The 19,447-nt window shown below is 40.6% G+C and overlaps 1 protein-coding gene across 1 annotated transcript; it reads left to right on the top strand.

The window, feature by feature from the left end:
• The first annotated feature begins 5 nt into the window (after nt 1-5).
• Nucleotides 6-18,318, top strand: LOC135467881 (uncharacterized). Its single transcript, XM_064745790.1, has 14 exons — nt 6-34; nt 1,141-1,717; nt 2,520-2,701; nt 3,828-3,911; nt 4,263-4,384; nt 5,015-5,103; nt 6,141-6,322; nt 6,896-7,120; nt 7,394-7,629; nt 8,156-8,257; nt 8,582-8,715; nt 9,313-12,734; nt 15,449-15,577; nt 16,273-18,318. The coding sequence occupies exons 2-14, from the start codon at nt 1,330-1,332 to the stop codon at nt 16,411-16,413; spliced, it is 5,436 nt and encodes a 1,811-aa protein (XP_064601860.1). The 5' UTR covers nt 6-34; nt 1,141-1,329; the 3' UTR covers nt 16,414-18,318.
• The last annotated feature ends 1,129 nt before the right edge of the window (nt 18,319-19,447 follow it).

The following is a 19,447-nucleotide window of genomic DNA, read 5'->3' as shown; positions in this document are numbered from 1 at the left end:
ATTGACGACATGGCGGAACTGAGACTGTTGAGAGGTGGGTCGAAATTCTTGAAGATTTTTACCTGTATTTGCAAATTTACGACCCGGCCAATACAAGATTGACCCAACCAGCAGTTGCAGTGTATATTGTCAGAGCTGGATAGATTACATTTGCGTGGAAACGTTGAATACAACGTGATGTTTAAAGCAATGTTCACGTGCAGTCAAAAAGCATTAAAGCAACAATGCCTTACTAACTCGTGTCGGCAAGTGTCACTTCCAGATAATTTTAACCCTGTACCGGAATTTGCAACAGACAACATTTAATACGGCCTTATTTTGTAATAAACTTAAAACACTCGCCGAACTGGCTTGGTTTCCTTGTAGGTGCATACCAAGAGCTAAATACACACAATCTCCTTGATGGCTGATGTGTAGAGCGTAAAATCGGGATGGTGTGATGATGATGATGGTTTAAGCTTTGAAAACGGCTTTTCTGCATGAAAGGACTGGTTCAGCGAAACGATAATCAATGATGATTTTAAATTGCAGAACATAAACCTCAAGCAGCACACGTAAAAAGAAATGCCATTTCAGTCATTTCATAAACAGAAAGACCAGTACATTACCTCAATTTTTCCTGTAGTGAAATGAAAGTCTTCAACTTCTCTGAACTAAACACAACTCCTCTATCTCCTGTCAGATTGTACAGAGTATCAAATGCTGACCAAAACAAAGAGTCCATGCTGTGTTACTCAGAAACTGACTTTTGTATGTGCAAACCAATATATATTTAATACAAAGTAATATAATAAAAAAGAAATTAAAAACACTCTAGTTGCTGTCCTTTCAATATCAACATTAATGTACTGTTGTAAATGCCTTTTCGTGTTGTATGTGAGGTTTTGAAAAAGTAAGCCGAACTCAAATTTGGCACATCACTCTGTGTAGAAATAGAAGATTGGAACTGCAATAGCAGACGGTGATCATAATGAAGGAATTTCATAATGGTTATTCTTGACTGTGATGGTAGTAGATATGAAATAAGCTTCTGCAAAGTGCGAAAGACAATTGTAAACAGTCAAAACATTAACTACATTGAATACTCATTTTTGAATGTTGCTGAATGTTTTTACATTTATTTAAATGTCTTTGTTTCAGACAACAAATACCATCAGAAAATCTAAGAACTCTGGATTAAAATCCAAGATACATGTACTTCTATAGTAGTGGAAATCATAATTATTCATGTCTCACAGCAAAGAGAAAAGTTCCCAACAAGGCATTGCAACTGCCTGACTGAATAAATGAAGGGATAAGCAGATAATTGTGAATATTTCATTGGATGTCATGGATAGCAGAGGCGAAAACTCTGATGCCAGCTCTGATGAAAATGCAATGGTTATAGATGAGGCTTATGAAGAAAAAGAAGAAAAGAGCCAGGCATTTGAACAGGAAGCTACTGCAGGTAAACTGGATGACATGGACCTGGCAGATGCTGATACTGGAGGTGTTGACAGTGCACAGGAAGGTAGTGAGGATGAGGAGAGCGAGGATGGTGATGATGGTGAAGATGACGATGGTGATGAGGAGGATGGAGACGATGAGGATGGAGATGATGGTGAAGATGGGGATGATAATGGTGAAGACGAGGACGAGGAGGAAGATTGCAGCAGAAGTGAAGGGGAGGAAGAAGAGGGAGATAACTCCGCAGATGAAGAGAGCGATGCAGGAGAAGGTAGTAAATACAAACACAGATTATGTTATGATTATGTGACCATAAAATGTCGGTTGTTCACACACTTTGTATTCTTGAGTACGGTGTAAAACACCTGTCAAATAAATAAATAATTAATTAACAGACTTTGGTTGTATAAAAATGTTCTTTATAGAAGAAATATTTATGAAGTTTAAAATTGTTGAGAAACTTACCTAGCCTACAGCCTGGATGTTGCCTGTCCACGCCATCCTTGATTTCCCATCCATAAAACTGACATAAAGCATACTATAAAAGTTTTGTGTCATAAGGAAGATGAAAAAAGGTATGCCTCAAAAAAATGAGGAAAAAAAAGTCATTTTTGAGGCGTATTTTATATTTCTTAATCCCTCTATTTTATGCATATTTTGGATGAACATACTTGGAAATGTGAGATCATCTGAGTGCCCTCAGTTCAGGCTTTCCTGCCAACAAAGTAGTTTTGACAGCTATCTCCAATGATGATACAACACTACAACAAAGGTTGAATCCATTTATTTACCTCAAGAAGAAAGCTTATGAACTGCTTTGAAGTTTTATATGTTTGGTCACATCATATAATACGTATGAAGAAATAAAAACCAAGCATTTCATGTGTGCTTTAAACAAATGTTACTTGGATGGACAATGCTACCTCAAACTCTGCTAATTGCAGTTTAGCTTTATGGCATAGAAAGTATTACATCACATACTTATGCTGTGCATTTTTCTTCAGTACACATACTAGCATTTTTGTAAATAGTTTGGTGTGAAGGGGTTCAGAAGCGGTGATGTCTGTTTTCAGAATGGGAGACTGATGAAGATGGTGAGGAGGAGCCCCTGGATCAAGTCCACCAAGACAGTGACTCTGGGGATGAGACAGAGAACTGCCCCATCTGTCTGAACAAGTTCAGAGGTCAGGATATCGGCAATCCTGAGACATGTGACCACAACTTCTGTCTGGACTGTATCATGGAATGGGCTACTGTAAGGGCTTGCTTTTGCTTTTTTTTTTTTTTTTTTTTTGAGTTTTGTTTCTCTTCCAAAATTGTGCCATGATTAGATTTCAGTGTCTCAACATTGGCAAACACATAACTATCAAGGTGTAAAAGTAACTTGCTAATCTTATGTATATTTATGTGTATTATTAAAACAATTGTCAAGTTCTGTTATTTGTAATATCTGGCTACATGTGAAGAGATACATTGAATGTTGCCTCACACTGTACTCAGTTAACGATAAGCAAGACTTGTGTGCAAGAAGGGGCGACTTTCAGTTGGGCCATCTTTAAAAATACATAAGTTGGGGGTAACCTGACCGATCGTTCCAAAAGTGGGTCCTAATCTAAATTTTTGTAGAACTTCTGATGGAATTTTTTGTTTATTCTATTTTCTATCAAATGTTGGTTTTTGTTAAAATTACTATGTTTTCCATTAACCAAGAAAAAATAAAAAATTCCTGATCCTTTTTAATTTCAATTTTGAATTGGTTACCAGTATCATTATTATTTATTTTACCATGACTTGATAATGTTAAATTATCATTGTTGGAAAAGTTATAAAAAAAATTTGCCAGAAATCAAAGAGTCAAAATAAGAAAAAAGTGACCAAGTTTTAAAGAAAAGGTATTTATGTTGCCATTTGTAATTTATTATTTACAACAATTTAAACACCAAAATTTCACTGATTGTGGGGTGTTGGTGGCAGTAAACAGTCAACGATGCTTGTTCAGCATTCTCAGTTCTCAGTATGCATATAACGACTTTTGTCTTTACAGTCTTTATCAAAGAATAATTCATTCTTGCACTTACATAAAGAAAGCTAGGTATAATAAAGTCCACTACAGTGGTCTCCTGTCACAAAAACGTGCTATGGAAGCAGCATCACAAAGATGATCAGCAGAACTTCTATGCCCATTCAGTAGATATACTGCTCAGGTTATAAACTATTTTAAGCCCCAGTGTGATTTATATACGTTTTGTGGGTGTGGTCAGCAGCTCTGAGAAGCAAGTGTATCAGTATTTTAATCTGTCTAATCAGTGAGTGGTAATTAAGAATTAAGGCTGATGTCGGAACAAAATAATTTACATTGTTATTATCTTCTTGTATTGTAGAAGGTAAACACTTGCCCAGTGGATCGACAAGTATTTATTTTAGTTCTTGCAAAGCATGCCAACAGTGATGAAGTTTACCATAAGGTAGGTGATCTTTTTGATGGCTTTAGTGTCATCAAGCTAACTTTTCGTACATAGTAAGAATAATTATCCACAAATGTACCACATGTGTAATGAATGAATTTCACGTAATTTTTTTAATTGACTAGGCCAGATCTGTAGTATTAATCATCAGGTTAATACTTAGCAATTTCCAAAACATCTTCATTTTATTTGAATAAGTAAAAAACCCTTAATCATTCTTTTGGTAGAAAGAATTGAACGTTTGTAGAGGTACATGAAGTATGTGCGGGAATTTTTTTGCCCCCCCCCCCCCCCCATAAATAGAAAAAAAACAAAAACAATGTGATGATGTTGCCAGTTTTGTTCATTTAGTTTCCCATTGACCACAAGAGTATGGATGAGTCTGATGAAGACAATGATGTTACGTACTGCGAAGTCTGTCAGCAGTGCGATCGAGAGGACCGTCTTTTGCTCTGTGATGGCTGTGACAAAGGGTGAGTAATTTAGCAAACAATCACCACTATGTAGCTGGCAAACAAGTACTGAAAATTGGTTTTGATGTTGGTGATGAAATACTATAGTGTGTAAGCATTGTTGACAAGACTGAAAAGTGTAACCGGAGAACTTGGGGCACTCTCACCAGTCAAGTTGCTGTGAGTTCACAGCTTCCTCTCTGGTCATATATTGGAAAGTCTGGCAGCAACCAGTGGGTTCTTTTTTTTTTTTAGCTGTGCCGGGTTTTCGGCCCGTCATAATGCTGGCCACTGTTGTACAAAATAAATATTCTGGAGTACAGCATACAACTCTAATGAAATAAATCAATGGATCAATAAATACCAGAAGACATGTCAATCATGTGTGACTAGCAGCTGCATTAATGTGTCCTTAATACTGACCTTTAGTTGTACGTTTCACGGAAAAATGTGTCAAGAGGTAATGTTTCTATGAGCCACTTGCTTTGACTGTTTGCCTTATGATCAGTTTAATTGTTTGCATTATTATCAGTGTGATTGTTTGCATTATTATCAGTGTGATTGTTTGCATTATTATCAGTGTGATTGTTTGCATTATTATCAGTGTGATTGTTTGCATTATGATCAGTGTGATTGTGTTATATTCCGCAGGTACCACTGTGAATGCCTGGACCCCGCTCTGCAGCATGTACCAGTAGAGGAGTGGTTCTGCCCAGAGTGTGCAGCCGCAAATGCAACAGGTCTGTAAACTCATGATGTCAGTGTTCTCAGTTTTTGTTAGAAATGGACTCCAAGGCTTGAAAATGCCCTATCCTTCTGACAGCAGCTGATGCTGCTGGTTTAATTCAGATCAAACATACTTTCTTCACTGAAAGAATCCATAGTGTTTTTGCTCTGCCTCAAATTGTAACAAATCCCACTCCCAAAGTTAAACGAATATCCTGTCTTGACTCGGTCAAAACCACTCGGTCTTGACTCGGTCAAAACCACATGAAATGACACATTCTGACTACAGAGAATCAAACGTCGGTGGCAAATTTTGATGTTTGCCTTGCCATCATCTTACAAGGGAAATCACCACAGAAGTAGCCAGTGTTACCGTGCATTCAGGGGCAGATTCCACAAAGTCAGTATTTACAATCCTTAGGCTTATTTTTGGGCTTCAGAAGTTGAAACACCCACCTCATCAATGTTACCTTAAGACAAAAGTATCCAAATTTCAGCTTTCAGTATCAAAAATTAAGCATGGTAAATAGAGTTTATGTTTTGACAGCTGAGAAACAGCTTTGTCGAATCTGCCCCAGGTGTTGTAATTTAAGTGTTGTAAGTATGTGATCTAATCAATCTTGAGTTGTAAATTGTTTATTCTTGAAACACAAGGGCCGAGGTGGCTGGCATGCCAGCTTGGTGCAGACTCAGGAGCATCTCACCAATGTGAGTTCAAGTCGAGCTCATGGTGGCTGCCTCTCCTTATCCCTAAGTGGGAAGGACTGTCAGCAACCATCGGATGGTTGTGGTTTGGGCAGTGCCGCCATCGTATAAGTGCAATATTGTTGAGTATGGAGTAAAACACCAATCAAATATATAAATCATATCCAGGTCTGGCTGGTTTAGTAATGGCCTAGCGTCAGGGGCTATGTCCAGTCTCCCTCAAATGTATTAAAGTGAATTATTCATTTCTTATTAGTTTGTCGTTGCTTCCTTTCACATATGTTTTGAACTTGATCCTGAGATTATGATGAGATGTATTTAACTGGCTAATACTTAATCTGTACAGAGAGGTCCTCGGCAGAATCTTTGGAGGACCGAGTAGAGAGCACGGAGGATGAAGGGGCTCTGGCTACTGGGCAAGCCTCAGGGGTCAGAAGACGGAGGATTCCCCGTACACGAGCTAGTGAGAGAGTGAGAACACGCATACAAGCCAACCGCGCAGCTATTGCTATGATGCTAGATTCCGAGGTAATTAAATAGGATTAAAATTGCTAGGACACTGTACAGGTTCAATTACGGCCTTGGGAAAGGAGTTTGTGCTCTTGTGTTTGTTGGTTCTGTGTGGTCGAGGACACTCTTATGTCCGTTTGCACAATTAAACATTAACTAAAGACCACTTGTCTTTGAGCTACATAGTGTGCATATATCAGTGTTTCACTCATGGAAACGTTCGTCAGTAACTTGAATATTGGAAGATGCTGCTTACTTCACTCTTAAAAATTCAGAATTTTTATGGTATTTGTTTTTTATTTATGTGATTAGTATACAAATCAAGTGTGACTGCTCACTGAAATACATATACATGGGTACTGCAATATTCGGCTCACAAACAAGTCGTGTAGTTGGACCCTGAGCACTTCAGTGCCTTGGTTGTATAACTTCACCTGATTTGAGCATTTTCTTTTGTTTTCAATAAAAATACTGTTATTTAGTGTGGCTGTTTATTTGCCTCCAATTTGGCATATTTGCATTGCAGAAATATAATTTCATTTTGGGAGCTGTTGTAGTCTAGTTACACATTTTGATTTTCCTCTTCTTTAGGATGATGTTCCGAGGAGTTCAAATACAGAGGCAAAGAAAGTTGCCAAATCTCGTAAATCACCAGTAAAAAAGAAAAGGACAACAAAAAGGAAAACGAAAGGTAAACGGAAGACAAAAACAAAGAGGAAAACTACAAAACGGAAAACTACCAAAGGAAAGACCACCAGAAGGAAGACAACTAAAAGGAAGACCAAAAAACCTTCCAAACAAAAAAAGAAAAAACGGGTAAGCCCATATGCAGTAAGTACATTATTTAATGGGCGAAAAAATTCAGACTTTTCTCAGATGAGTCCATAGTTAGTTTAATATTGAGTAGCATGTCAAATAAATAGTAATTCCTGGCACTAAAGACAGCCAGTAGGTCATTTTTTTGACCAGTTCATATCTTTCAGGCCTTTAATTGGTGATATATCCATATTTGCTGAAAAAGAAGGGATTGAATACTTGTTGTCTCAATTTAGTTACATAACTACTCTAATCTGCTGAATTTGTTGACAGGTCGTGCGACCTAGCACTAGCTCTTACTCTCCCAGAAGTGCCGCTTTTGCCCCGTCAGTAACACCAAAGGCTAGAATAGCTGGCCGACTGGGCCTTTCCAAACCCCCTGTGGGTCGTACTATCCCTCTGCAGAAAATGACACAAGAGAAGAGCATGGAGGGGCAGCGAGCAGCAGTGGGTATCTCCTCTCTGTCTATCTTGGGCTGTAAGGATGAACTGCTCTCGTTCCAGGACGGGTAAGCGCATCCGCACACGGAAGCTGGGGCCAATTCCACAAGTCATTTCTGACTTAAGCCAAAATGTATAAACTTCCCAATAATGCCTAGTTTTTGGTACTAGAAGCTGAAATGTAGACACATTTGCCTAAAGATAACAAACCAAATTTTAATTTATTGGGCCCCAGAATTAGCCTTAAAATTGTATTTCAAATTTTGACTTAAGTCAGAAATGGCTGTGTGGAATCGGCCCCTAGTTCTGAATGATTCATGTTTGCTTAGTAGCTGCCTGACATGAAGTATTGCAAATGACATCAAATTTCCCCCCTCCCCCCACTTCTTTTAAGACAAATTATCATTGTTGTACATGTTATTGTGCCCTGTCTCCAGTCTCCAGAGTCAGGCAGTTAGTACTTCTGTCCATAGTGTCAGTCAGTTGGTGTTTCTTCTCTTCCCATTGTCAGCCAATCGGTGTATGTGTTTGACATTTATCTCCTGCTCAAGCTGTAACATTGCTCCTCACATGTTATATTCTGTATCGTGACAGAGACGAAGCTGGTCATGGAGAGCCACAGCCTGGCCCCTCAAGGTACTCTAAGTCAGCGCTTCAGTCTCACCGTCCTGTACAAAAACCACCTCGACTGGGATGGTAAGTTACAGAGTAAAAAAAGTGTGGTTGAATTTGACATTTTCTAAACGATTTTTCATGTAAATAATAGAACATATTTGGTATCTTTAAAAAGCTCTGGTGTTTTGCAACCCTGAAATATCTACTTTGTGTAATGTGCCGTATGGTATGTGTTAAACATCAAGTTTACATATGATGAAACACTGAGTAATGTCGTACTTAGGCATTAAAATTTGAAGGTATATTTCAAACATGAACATGAGTTTATTTCACTTTCAACATGACAAGCATAACATGAACAGAATGGGCTTGAAATTGAAATGAATTGAAATGGTTACCTTGTAGCAATAAAGAGCCGTCCATGCCTGCTGTGGTTGCACCGTCCACTTCCTGTGGACCGATAGACATTCTGGGTTCAATCATGCAGGAGCAGAAGCTACTCAATCTGACCAGCAAAGATATCACAATCAACAGGGATGGTAAGTTGGTCTTACGTGCTGAGTAAGCTTTCCGTTGATGATGATAAATGAGAACATATGGATCTTCATGCCTAGGCTTTGTAGCAGATATATACAGGAAATGAGTTCTGTTGGTCTGGAAAAGTTGTTTTGAGGTTTGTTTGAAAGGTTGTGTGATATCCTATCCTATACTAGATTTCAGCGCGGTAAAGTAATTAATGTTAATTTATTTGCAAGGTTTTTATTCAAGCATATTCTGAAAGCATTATTCTGTGTTGACTAATAAAATTTCACTTTTTGTGAAGCCCTGAAACTCGCCAATCCAACCATTGTAGTTTTTGTCTTCAAAATCAAATTAAAAATGTGCATAGATTGCACTGAAAATAGCTCTTTCATATTCGAAAGGGTTGAGGAATTAGGGTATGTTCATTTTTTTCCGAGGCGAAATTATAGATCATTCATTGTACATGTAGTAAATATGGAAATAATTACATCTTAAACCAACTCAGGGGTTGGAGGAAAAAAATCGGAACAAAATATATACTTAAGCCTGGAGATTTATTCTGTCTATACTTTTCTTTCACTTTTTGTTTTGTTTTTGTTTTTGTTTTTGAACAGGAAGTCTGACAGCAAACAAACCACTACATGAAGACAAAGGGAGAAGCAGCAAAAATGAAGAAGCACCCAGTAAAGAGGACATCCCTAAGAAAGGAGGAACAACCAGCATGGAGGGGAGCTCTAGCAAAGCAGAAACCATCAGCATGGAGGACACCCCTAGCGAGGCAGAAAACCTCAGGAACAGGGAGAATTCTAGGACAGAGGATACTGAGATGGAGTCTGAAGGGAGGAAGGAGGAGAGTGCTGTGGATACGGACGCAGATTTGAATAAATCCCCATATACAGACAGCGAGGTGGACCCACGGGAAGCTGTGCTGGTCGCCGAAGTGGGCTTAGCCAGAGAATTTGATTCCCCTGGGGGAGTCTCACCTTGCCGTGACAGGAACAAGTCCCCACCCCCAGGCTGGGTGTTCCAGGATAAACCTGTGTCCCCCACTGTACATGAAACTATGGATGAACCCCATTTCTCAGCCCAGCACTCTGACAATAGTGGGGGAAGAACACCTGCTACTCCAGTCACGCCCTCCTCAGAGGGCTTTTGTTCACCAGAGATTGGGAAAGAAAACCAAACTGTACAAGAGAATAGTGAGCTGGAGAAGGGGGAAGAGGACAGTTTGAAAGCTGGTGGAGGTGTGGAGGAGGGTGAAGACCAGGCTGTGGATGGTGAGCAAAGTGAGCAGGGTGAGCAGGAACTTGCAGAGGATGCCTCAGGTGAACAGGCTGTGTCCTCTGCTCACTATGACCATGTGCTTTCTGTGGACAGTGATGACAGTTCAAGAGAAGACTCGCGACCAAGAGTGCCCATATCCGAACTCCCTAGGATACCCAAGAAGAAAAAGCTGCCAAATCCGATTGAGGTGATCACTATAGAGGATGAAGACGAAGAAGAGGCTGGGGAGGAGGAGGGAAGGAGTGTGTTACAGAGGCTGGAGTTCCCAGAGTCCAAGAGTCACTGGGAGAAGAAAGAGTCGAGAGGAAGAAGTGAAGATGGGAAGAGATTGGAAGGTGACCGGCGGGACAAGAAATTGTCAAGTCGCTTAAGTCGACAGAGAGACTTGTCCGATGACGATGACGATTCTCGGAGGCGATCTGGTGCATCTGATAAAAGACGCGTTGTTCTGATGGACAAAGGAGGCTTGATTGTGACTCATGGGGACGCCTCACACAGCAACAAACGCTACTCACGCGACCGGTCGCTAAGTCGGTCCCGGGAACATGGTCGGAACAGATCCCGCAGTCGTTCCCATGATCGGCGAAGGTCACGTGACAAGTGGAGGTCCAAAGAAGACACACAGAGGTCAGGGTCTAAAGATCGCAGCAGACGTAAGCGACGACACGAGCGAAATGTGAGAAGTAGGTCAGGGTCAAGGTCAGACCACGAGAGGCACGAAAGGTCGCAGCGCCACAAGCGGAAGAGGCGGGACAGGAGTCATGGAAACTCTGACAAAGGACTGGAGGAAGAAACAGAGGACTACGAACACTCTTCTTCTGGGAGACGGAAACGCAGCCCCAAGAACAGTAAACTTGACTCTAAGAGTTACTCAAGAGACAAAGCAGACTCCAGCCACAAAGTTGGGGATAAATCTAAAGACAGAAGTAGTTCAAAGGAAGGTAGAAGTGATTCCTGGAAGGAAAGACATGATTCATCCTTAGAAAAAGTAGACTTAAGGGAAAAGCTCGAATCTCGCAGTAAAAGTGACTTAAGGGAGAAACTAGACAGCCCATTCAAAGGAGATTTACGTGAAAAGTTAACACCAAAGGTGAAGGATAAAATTGATTTGAAGGTGAATTCAGGATTCAAGGAAGTGTTTCATGTGACAGACTGGGCAGATGAAGACAAAGATAGGCCTAGTGAGACTTCTGTTAGTATCAAGCAATCTGTGAGCAAATCCTCAGACAGGGTAGACATTAAAAAAGTGAGTGAGGACAGGACTGCTGGTGACTCTAAATCTGCTAAAGATGAAGGCATCTGGCCGAGTGAATTGGAAAATAAGGCAGCGGACTTAGATGATAGCAAGAGTGCAAAAATTAGTTTACCGTTCACCAAAGACAATCCTCAGGAGTCAACAGAAAAAAGTGCTAAGGGTGATTTCAGTGAAAATGCAATTTTTCCAAGCTCTGAATCACAGCTTTGTAGCAACTCAGATAAGGGTGTGTTTCCCAAAGAAATTCCCTTTCGTTCAGCTCCTTTACTTCCGACTCCTGCATCCTACCTGAAAAATAGTCAGTCCATGGAGGTGAATCACACCCAGCTGGACACCATGTATGATCCCTCTGTGCCGACGGACACAGCCAGCCCACCAGTGTTGGACCAGAAGAATATCGAGGAAGTGCCTGCGGACATGCCCATGGGCATCCACCAGAGGTCAGACTTTGTCATGGGCAACAGGTTACAGAGCCCAGGTGGTGGCAGTACTGGTTTGCTAGGAGACGGCAGTTTTTTTCTGCCTAGAGAACCAGGCATGATTAGCGTTCTGCCACCGCAAGGCCTTGGGCAAATTCCGATGAGCCTGGGTATGTTGCCTCCCGGATTTCCCCCAGGCCTACACAGTGTACCTCCCACTCCTCACCTTGTTGTGAATCCCCTCCTCCTCAACAGACCCCCTCCCTTTGCAAGACTGCCTCAAGTGCCTGGTGGAATGCCTCGATTTGGCTGGCCCAATGTGGACCCCCAAGGGGTCATCCAAGTGCAAAACCGTTTTGAAAGAAATCCATTGAAAGAGCAGGGCATGGTGCCTCGCTTTCCCGGTCCATTTCCCCCAGGTCCGTCACCGATCCCGTCCCGTCCCAATCCTGTGAATGGTGGCTTTGAGGGGCTTCCTGCAGAAGGCATGGGAGGCCCTCGTCACTTTGCCCCTATGTTTCCAGTGCGTGAAGACCCGAGACATGCTGTGGTGCAGAACCCACTACAGCCCCAGTCTGCTGATGGGCCAGAGCAACATAAAGTGGAATCCAGTCCTCGTACCAGCCATGCTCAGACAGCATCCACCCAGGCAGGCCAGGTGAATCCCCTGAATGAAATAAGCAAGCTGTTAAACCTGCAGGCTCAGCTGGTTGGTCTGACTCGACGAGGAGATGGGGCAGGTAATAGATTAGGGAAGGCAGGTGGCAAAACTGGTGGTGAAGGCGCTAAAGGAATATTCAAAGTGCCTCTCCCCCCAACAGCCACTCTGTCTGGGTCTGCGTCTCGGTCTGGCCCAGGGGGAAAGGGTTTGACCTCTGGGCAGAGTGAGACAATGGAGGTGGTAGATATGGACATGTCTCCCCTGGATGATGATGACAATATTGTTGTGTCCCCGGACTATGAAAAAGATAAAAAAGAGGACATGACTGATAAAATCAGCAGTGTGGTGTTTCTGAATAAAACGGACGACCTTCCGTCATCAGCGGTGGAGTTGACCAATAAGCAGAAGGCTGGCACGGTTAGTATATGAGGGGATTGCAATGAGTGTACTCATTGAGTGTTGCCACTTTTCAGGGCTCAGTCTCTCCCCAGACTATCACTTATCAGGGATTTTCATTATTAACACTCTTTTTAGACATTTGAGGTGTAGGTTCAGTCCCAGAAATAGTTGTTGGGGGTGGGGGGGGATGGGTGGCGGGCGCGTTGGCGATATTTTTGTCTCTAGTGTGGGGCCAAGGTGGTGTTACGCAATGACCCAGAAGCCTCTCTCCAATGCGGTTGCTGTGAGTTCAAGTCCAACTCATGCTGGTTTCCTTTCCGGCCGTACGTGGGAAGGTCTGCCAGCAAGCAGTGGATGGTCATGGGTTTCCCCTGGGGTTTCCTCCCACCATAATGCTGGCTGCTGTCAAATAAGTAAATATTCTTGAGTACGGAGTAAAACACCAATCAAATAAATAAATAAATAAATAAATAAATCTGTATTGTTCTTGGTACAAAGTGGGAATCTTGCTTGGTGGTAAAACCTAGTAGTGGGACTCTTGAGGTGGCGTTACATGAATTGGTCAGATATCTCGTGTGAAAATCTGCATCAGATGTAAGAGGGTGTTGTTTAGTTGCTATCTTGAGGTCAGTGATATACTGTACGCACACTGATTACGTCCACCCATGAAGCTGACTGCCATCGTATATTAAATGCTAAATACTGATTCATAGCCTGATACAGGTTGCCACCCCTCGAATTATTCAGGAAAAAGTGCCTTTTTTAGGGAAAATTTAATAAAATTAGTACTTTCAATCTTCTTAATTGTCACGTGGGATCAAAAAAAAAGATCACTTGCCCTCCGGACAAAATTAGTTTTTGCTGCCAGATAAAAAAACAGTCAAGTATAGAAATGTTTTGTGAAAAAATTTCTGATATGGTTGCACAACATTGTATACTTGAAGCAATTCTTGATTATGACATGAATCAATTTAACCACATTTGTGTATCTAATCACTTTTTGATGCACTTTAAAGTTTGTATTCCCTATGTGAAATTGTCAATGGAATAGGTGGCATACGTTTAATGACCTGAAGTTTCGCACGCGAGTTACTGTTGATTACTTTCGCACGATCTGAGTTGGCAGGAAGATGACAAAAGAGAGTGATAAGCCCCCCGCCCGTTTCATTACCCTGCATGGCACTACACAGATCTAGTTGCTAATCCTCACTACATAGGGTCAAGTCACTGACAGTGAGGTGTGCAGGTCTAAGACAACCGACTAGTAGGCCTACATGTGCATCTCTAAATATACCCATGAATAAAATCAAAGAAAGTATCAAGACAGGTGATGCCTATTACAAACCTTTAAATTCCAAACACTGTCTGAAAGCATGACCACGCCAAACAAAATGCACAAGATACACTGCAGACAAACCGATTATTTAGGTTAGCCCTACGTGGAAGTCACCTCACACTTTATCTGGTGAGCAGTTGTCTGCTGAGAGTTCTCATTATGCAATGAATATGTGTACAAATGTATTTCAGCTAAAAATGAATTCACAGAGAAACATCTTTCATCAGCTTCCTGTGTCCATGTAAATCAGTACTGGTATGTCAGTCTACATGCACGCTTTCTTTCATTACAATCGGAACTGTCCACCTATTGCAGAAGAGTTACCCCCATTAAGCACAAAAAACGCAATTTCCGAAAACTACCATGTTGAACTATGACCCCTTTTCAATAGCGCTGTGTGCAAGTCAGGCATATCGGGAGTCATACGGGATTAGTCTGTGTTGTTTACAGATGCTAAACACACTTTGAGTGATTATCTGCTGGTAATTGGCAAGTAAATGCTAAGCCCTATTGTAGCTTTGTACATGAAGAGCTCTGCATGCATGTCAACAGATATTTGACATGACACTCCACATGTACAAATTAACAGGTACTGGGTTGTCGCGCTTACGCTCATCAATCTCCAGGGAGTTTTCTCCCGAATTCCCTTTCATCATAAAATGGTGATCATAAAACAGTCAAGGTGCACCATTTGTGAAGTAAATCTTTATGTACTGAGGGAAGTAAAACTGAGGGAAACACGAACTGTTGGTGGCAGGAGCAAAGACTGACTGCTCAATGACGTGTGAGCTTGTGAATTACATTCGGGGACTGTCCATATAATCCCTGACCATCGCAGATGCTCTCCTGCGGCGCCCAGTCAGTAAGAACCACAATCTTCACAATGAATCCTAGGATCCCATGAGTCCCGGGGCGAAACTTTAGGTCATTTACCGTAAGCACTAAATACTAGTTAAGTTGAGTATATGTCAATTCCCTGGCAAGATGCAGGGTTAACATGTATTTCCTGCCTTAATCAGTAAGTGGGTAAATGTAAAATGGTATGGCATTCTGGTCAAATAAGTGAATATATTTGAAATGGGAGTGTGGTACAGTGCAATCAGTATTACATACACCCAGCAAAGTTTAAGAGGAAATGTTATTCAGTACTCTATTATCAGACTAACAGTTGTCACTTTCAGAATTCTGTGGCCAGTTTCACGAAACGTACCTAGACTTAAGTAGCCCTTTAAAGCTAAGTTCACTTCATATCTCTACAACATACATAGTTACAATAGTTTAGGGCTTACTTAGCTAAGTTTGCTTCACGAAACCTGCCCCTGACTGTAACATTGACCAGATATATTGGCTTCTTTCCCTGATGAGTATAACGACTTACATGTCACTGTTTTTGTAGTATATGAAAAAGCTTCACTTACAAGAACGGGTGGTGGAGGAGGTCAAACTTGCCATCAAACCATTTTATGCTAGCAAAAAGATCTCAAAGGAGGAGTATAAGGATATACTGAGGAAGTCCGTTCCAAAGGTAAGGATAAGTGAAAACCTGTTGTTGCTGTATTGCCTTGTAACTGTCGAGGATTTATCCTCAGGGTCCAGTTGTTCAAAACTGTTTTAAGATTTTATGCCAGATTTAACATTAAGCCATGGTTTCAATTTTGTACTTACGTGTGGTTCAAAAACAATTGTGTAACAGTATATTAGATATGAAGTAAATCACTTGCTTTTATGCTTGGGCTTTTGACAACCGCCATTGTTGCTGAGTTTGACCAAAATTGTATTGACTTAATATCAGTAGTAGTTCATACACTTTCAGACAACCGGCCCTAGATGATTTGTCCATTTAAACTTACCCATGCTTAGAGATTCTTCACCATATCAGCCTGTCCAAATTATTTTTTCAGTATTTTCCCTCCCATAATTTGTTTTTAGACTACGCTCAACCTGAATGTGATTAATTTTCCGTGTTTTAAAGGAGAGTTTTTTTTCTGTTGTGATCAGCAAGATTAAAATAAAGTTAAGCTGTCCAGTTATCTATTCAGTCCAAGATGGCATCCTAAATCATTGCCAGTAAGTGCAGTAACTTAAGAAATGTTCACATGTTTTTTTAGATAATCCCTAATTTTTTTTAGATATTTGCTGCTTACAATATATAAAATGGAATGATCGTTTACATACTAGAGTTAGTAAGATAAGTAATTTTTGTTTTTCTTTTATTTTCAGATCTGTCACAGTAAAAGTGGAGACATCAACCCAGCTAAAATTAAGTCATTAATTGAGGCATATGTAGAAAAAGCTGTGTATGCCAAGAAAAAGACTTCAAAATCGAATGGCGAGCGATCGCGTTCCAAGATATCCAGGTGATGGCCTGTGGACTTCTAGTGCTAATTATGTAGTCAAATTTGAAGTACCCAATAGGAGCAAGTAGTGCCATGTACAGTACTGAACCTGTTCCAACCATCCAGCCCACACAATCATGTACATTAAAATATCTGGGCAGTGGACGGTGGTGGGTGTCCCTCACCCCTGACTAAGGATATAAGGATATGCAGTACTTTCTTTCATGAGCTTCACTGTTCAACGAAATAAATGTTTTCTGTATATACACTTTATGCAGGTCATCTGTGACTTATTGGATATATATTTTGTTTTGTTTTTTCCCCCCACAGGGTTGCCATGCTCATGAAACAACCAGTGATATGGCACATGAAATGAAAAATAAATAACCAACACAGTTTGTAATGAATCGTTTCAGAAAAATGACATTAATTGTACTTTTTTTTTTTTTTTTTTGTCATGCAAAGTCATGAAGTCATTTTTTTTTTTGTTTAGGATGAAACACCATTTATTTATCATGTGCTGTATTGGTATGAGAACAGTACTACATGAGTAATGGTATTTTTGAAGAAGGCTGAATCCTGCGTGAGCAAACTGGGGTGAAGCGCTGTTTTTCTCGTAGACATTTATTTAGTTTGGTCAAAAAAAAAAATCCATCAATAAACATTAATTTTTTTTGAAATCTCACTAAAGTGGTTTAAACTTTGGGGATTTTTATAGAATTTTTCTTAAGTGTGGCATCCCAGCTGGTTGAGTATTTATAAATGGTGCAATAATAGAAATGATGCAAGAAGATGACACCTTGAAGTCCTGTTTAGAAGTTGTTACATCTTGTTAGTAGATTATTTCATTAACTTACCTGTTACTTAACATGTCAGTGGTATACTTCATAAACAGCCATGAAACATTACATTGAGAAAGTGGAGTACTGCTCAGAATCTAGTCGTGGCCGAGTGATTAAGGTGCTTGCCTTTCAGTCGATAAGACCCGAGAGTTGTAGGTTCAAACCTAGCCTTAGACAGGGAATTAGTAGATTCTCCTACTGTTGCTGTTCATGGTGCCTTAGTGACAGTAAGCTGTCATTGATGCTCCTGTAGCCATTTGCACAGTGTTAACGTTTCTAAAAGACCTCTTGTCTTTCAATGTGTGCGAGTCGTAGGTGGGTGGGTGCTTTAGTCAGAGACTTGTCCATGGTTGGTGGTATATCCCTGGCACTCCTGTTTTCTCCACCCTTAAAACTTAATTGCCATCATATACCCTAATTCCTCAACCTTTTCTTATATGAAAGAGAAACTTTCAGTGCGATTTTATGCACCTTTTTAATTGGGTTGTCCAATTTCAGTGCTTCACAAAAAGTAGGAATTTGTCAGCCTAGAATGCCTTTAATAATGCCCTTAGGATATGCTTGAATTAACATTTTGCAAACATGCGAAAAGGTTGAAGAATTACAGTAAGTGAAGAATTCTTGAGTATGATGTTAAACAAAATTCAAATAATCTGGCAACATTCTGTAGGCCAGTTGAAATGCACTCCTACAGACTGTACATGGCCACACTTACTCTGAATAAGTGTGCTCTAAATCCTCTAGTCCAAGGGACATACGTACGACATCAAGTAAGCCTGCTACTTATGCCAGTTCATCGTGCCAAATTTATAGTAGACAAACAGATCAATATCAGCAATATATTGCGAGATTTCCTGTACCATAACTCAAGAGGAACTACACTTTGACGCTGGGGATTTCTTAAATGTCAGTTTTAAATGTGGTTAATTTAATTCAACCTCCAGGTGATTTTTACAGAATTTTCCTCCCGAGGTTTGTATCTCAGCCTCAATGAGCAGTTCCTTCTGAAGGTTAAGTCTTCAATCCAGTTGCAGCCTTTAATCCAGCTAGTCTCTAATCCAGCTGCAGTCTTTACTCCAACTCTGGCTGCTTTGTCAGGAGGAGTGTCAGGTACCTGTCTCAGCTTTGCATTGGTGACAGATTACAGCATTAAACACTAGTCAATGTGAATGAAGAAACAATTGCTCTTTAGGCCAAACATGGCAATCTCAAGCCCATTCACAGGTGTGTAAGATTATGGTTTCTCCTACTGGAGAGAGAGAGAGACAGCCTAGCTCAAAAATCTGGTCTCCGATGTAAAATGCCCTTCAGTGCAGCTCATTTCGTTTTATACGTCACACCCATCCACACCCCCCAACATGTCATCTTTTTGCTTAAAAAAAAAAAAAAAAAAAAGAACACTCAGCATTGACACATTATTCAGTCTGGTCCTTGATTAGGATCTCCTGCCACTGGGACAGTGTTGGAGAATCACATTGTATCCGATCTGATGGGAGCAAACATTTCTCACTAGTGACTGCACTCCACTAAGTCCCAGTTTTTGTTGGACATTGCATTTTCAGAAAGACCCACTGGTCACCGTTGTAGAGGACCTGGTACGGTAAAGGGGAAAATCGGCCCCGGAGAGGTACAATAAGAAAGTGCAGATTTCGAAGAATGGATCTTGGTTGAAGCACCCATAAAAGTTATATGGCCATGAAAGGACTGGTTACTTAGTAATAACCCGCCCAAAATGCACTCTCGATCAAAAACGACAATTTTTCGTTCAAACGAGGCATTGTGGTTTAAATTTACAGAATGATCCACGTTAACCAGAAAAGTGTCTTGACAAACTTTCATGCGTGTATTTCTACCTGCGAAAAAGTTTACTTTTTGTTAAAGTTTTTCTTCACATGTGAAATATAAACTTTATAATGTGATCAGTTTTGTCATATTTTAGAAGCCTAAAATCCGTCTTTCTGCCATAGTCTCGCAGGCATCCTGCACAGTACAGTGGATTAATGAAGTTGCAAAGAACAGGTGACATCTGTACGAAGAGTTCGAATCATTGTGGCCATTTTTTTCCTTTGGAGACATGCTTTTGTGCGAGTAAAGATAAAGGGCGTCTTGCATAAAATAGTTATGAATCGGACTGGATAAGATATGGTATTACGCAACATTTGACAACTATAGCGAAATCATACGTGAATCCTGTTTGAGAATACGTGTGGCCCTCTA

The sequence above is a fragment of the Liolophura sinensis genome, chromosome 6, assembly GCF_032854445.1.
Source record: "Liolophura sinensis isolate JHLJ2023 chromosome 6, CUHK_Ljap_v2, whole genome shotgun sequence".
In the NCBI taxonomy this organism is placed as follows: Eukaryota; Metazoa; Mollusca; class Polyplacophora; order Chitonida; family Chitonidae; genus Liolophura; species Liolophura sinensis.
The sequence above is the reverse complement of the archived record's forward strand: the minus strand, read 5'-3'. Positions and strand labels throughout refer to the sequence as shown.

Coding starts and splice junctions, on each gene's coding strand:
- LOC135467881 (XM_064745790.1), top strand. CDS start 1,330: ATGGATAGCAGAGGCGAAAACTCTGATGCCAGCTCTGATGAAAATGCA. Junction 5,104..6,140: donor TGCAGCCGCAAATGCAACAG/GTCTGTAAACTC, acceptor TAATCTGTACAG/AGAGGTCCTCGGCAGAATCT. Junction 8,258..8,581: donor AAACCACCTCGACTGGGATG/GTAAGTTACAGA, acceptor GTTACCTTGTAG/CAATAAAGAGCCGTCCATGC.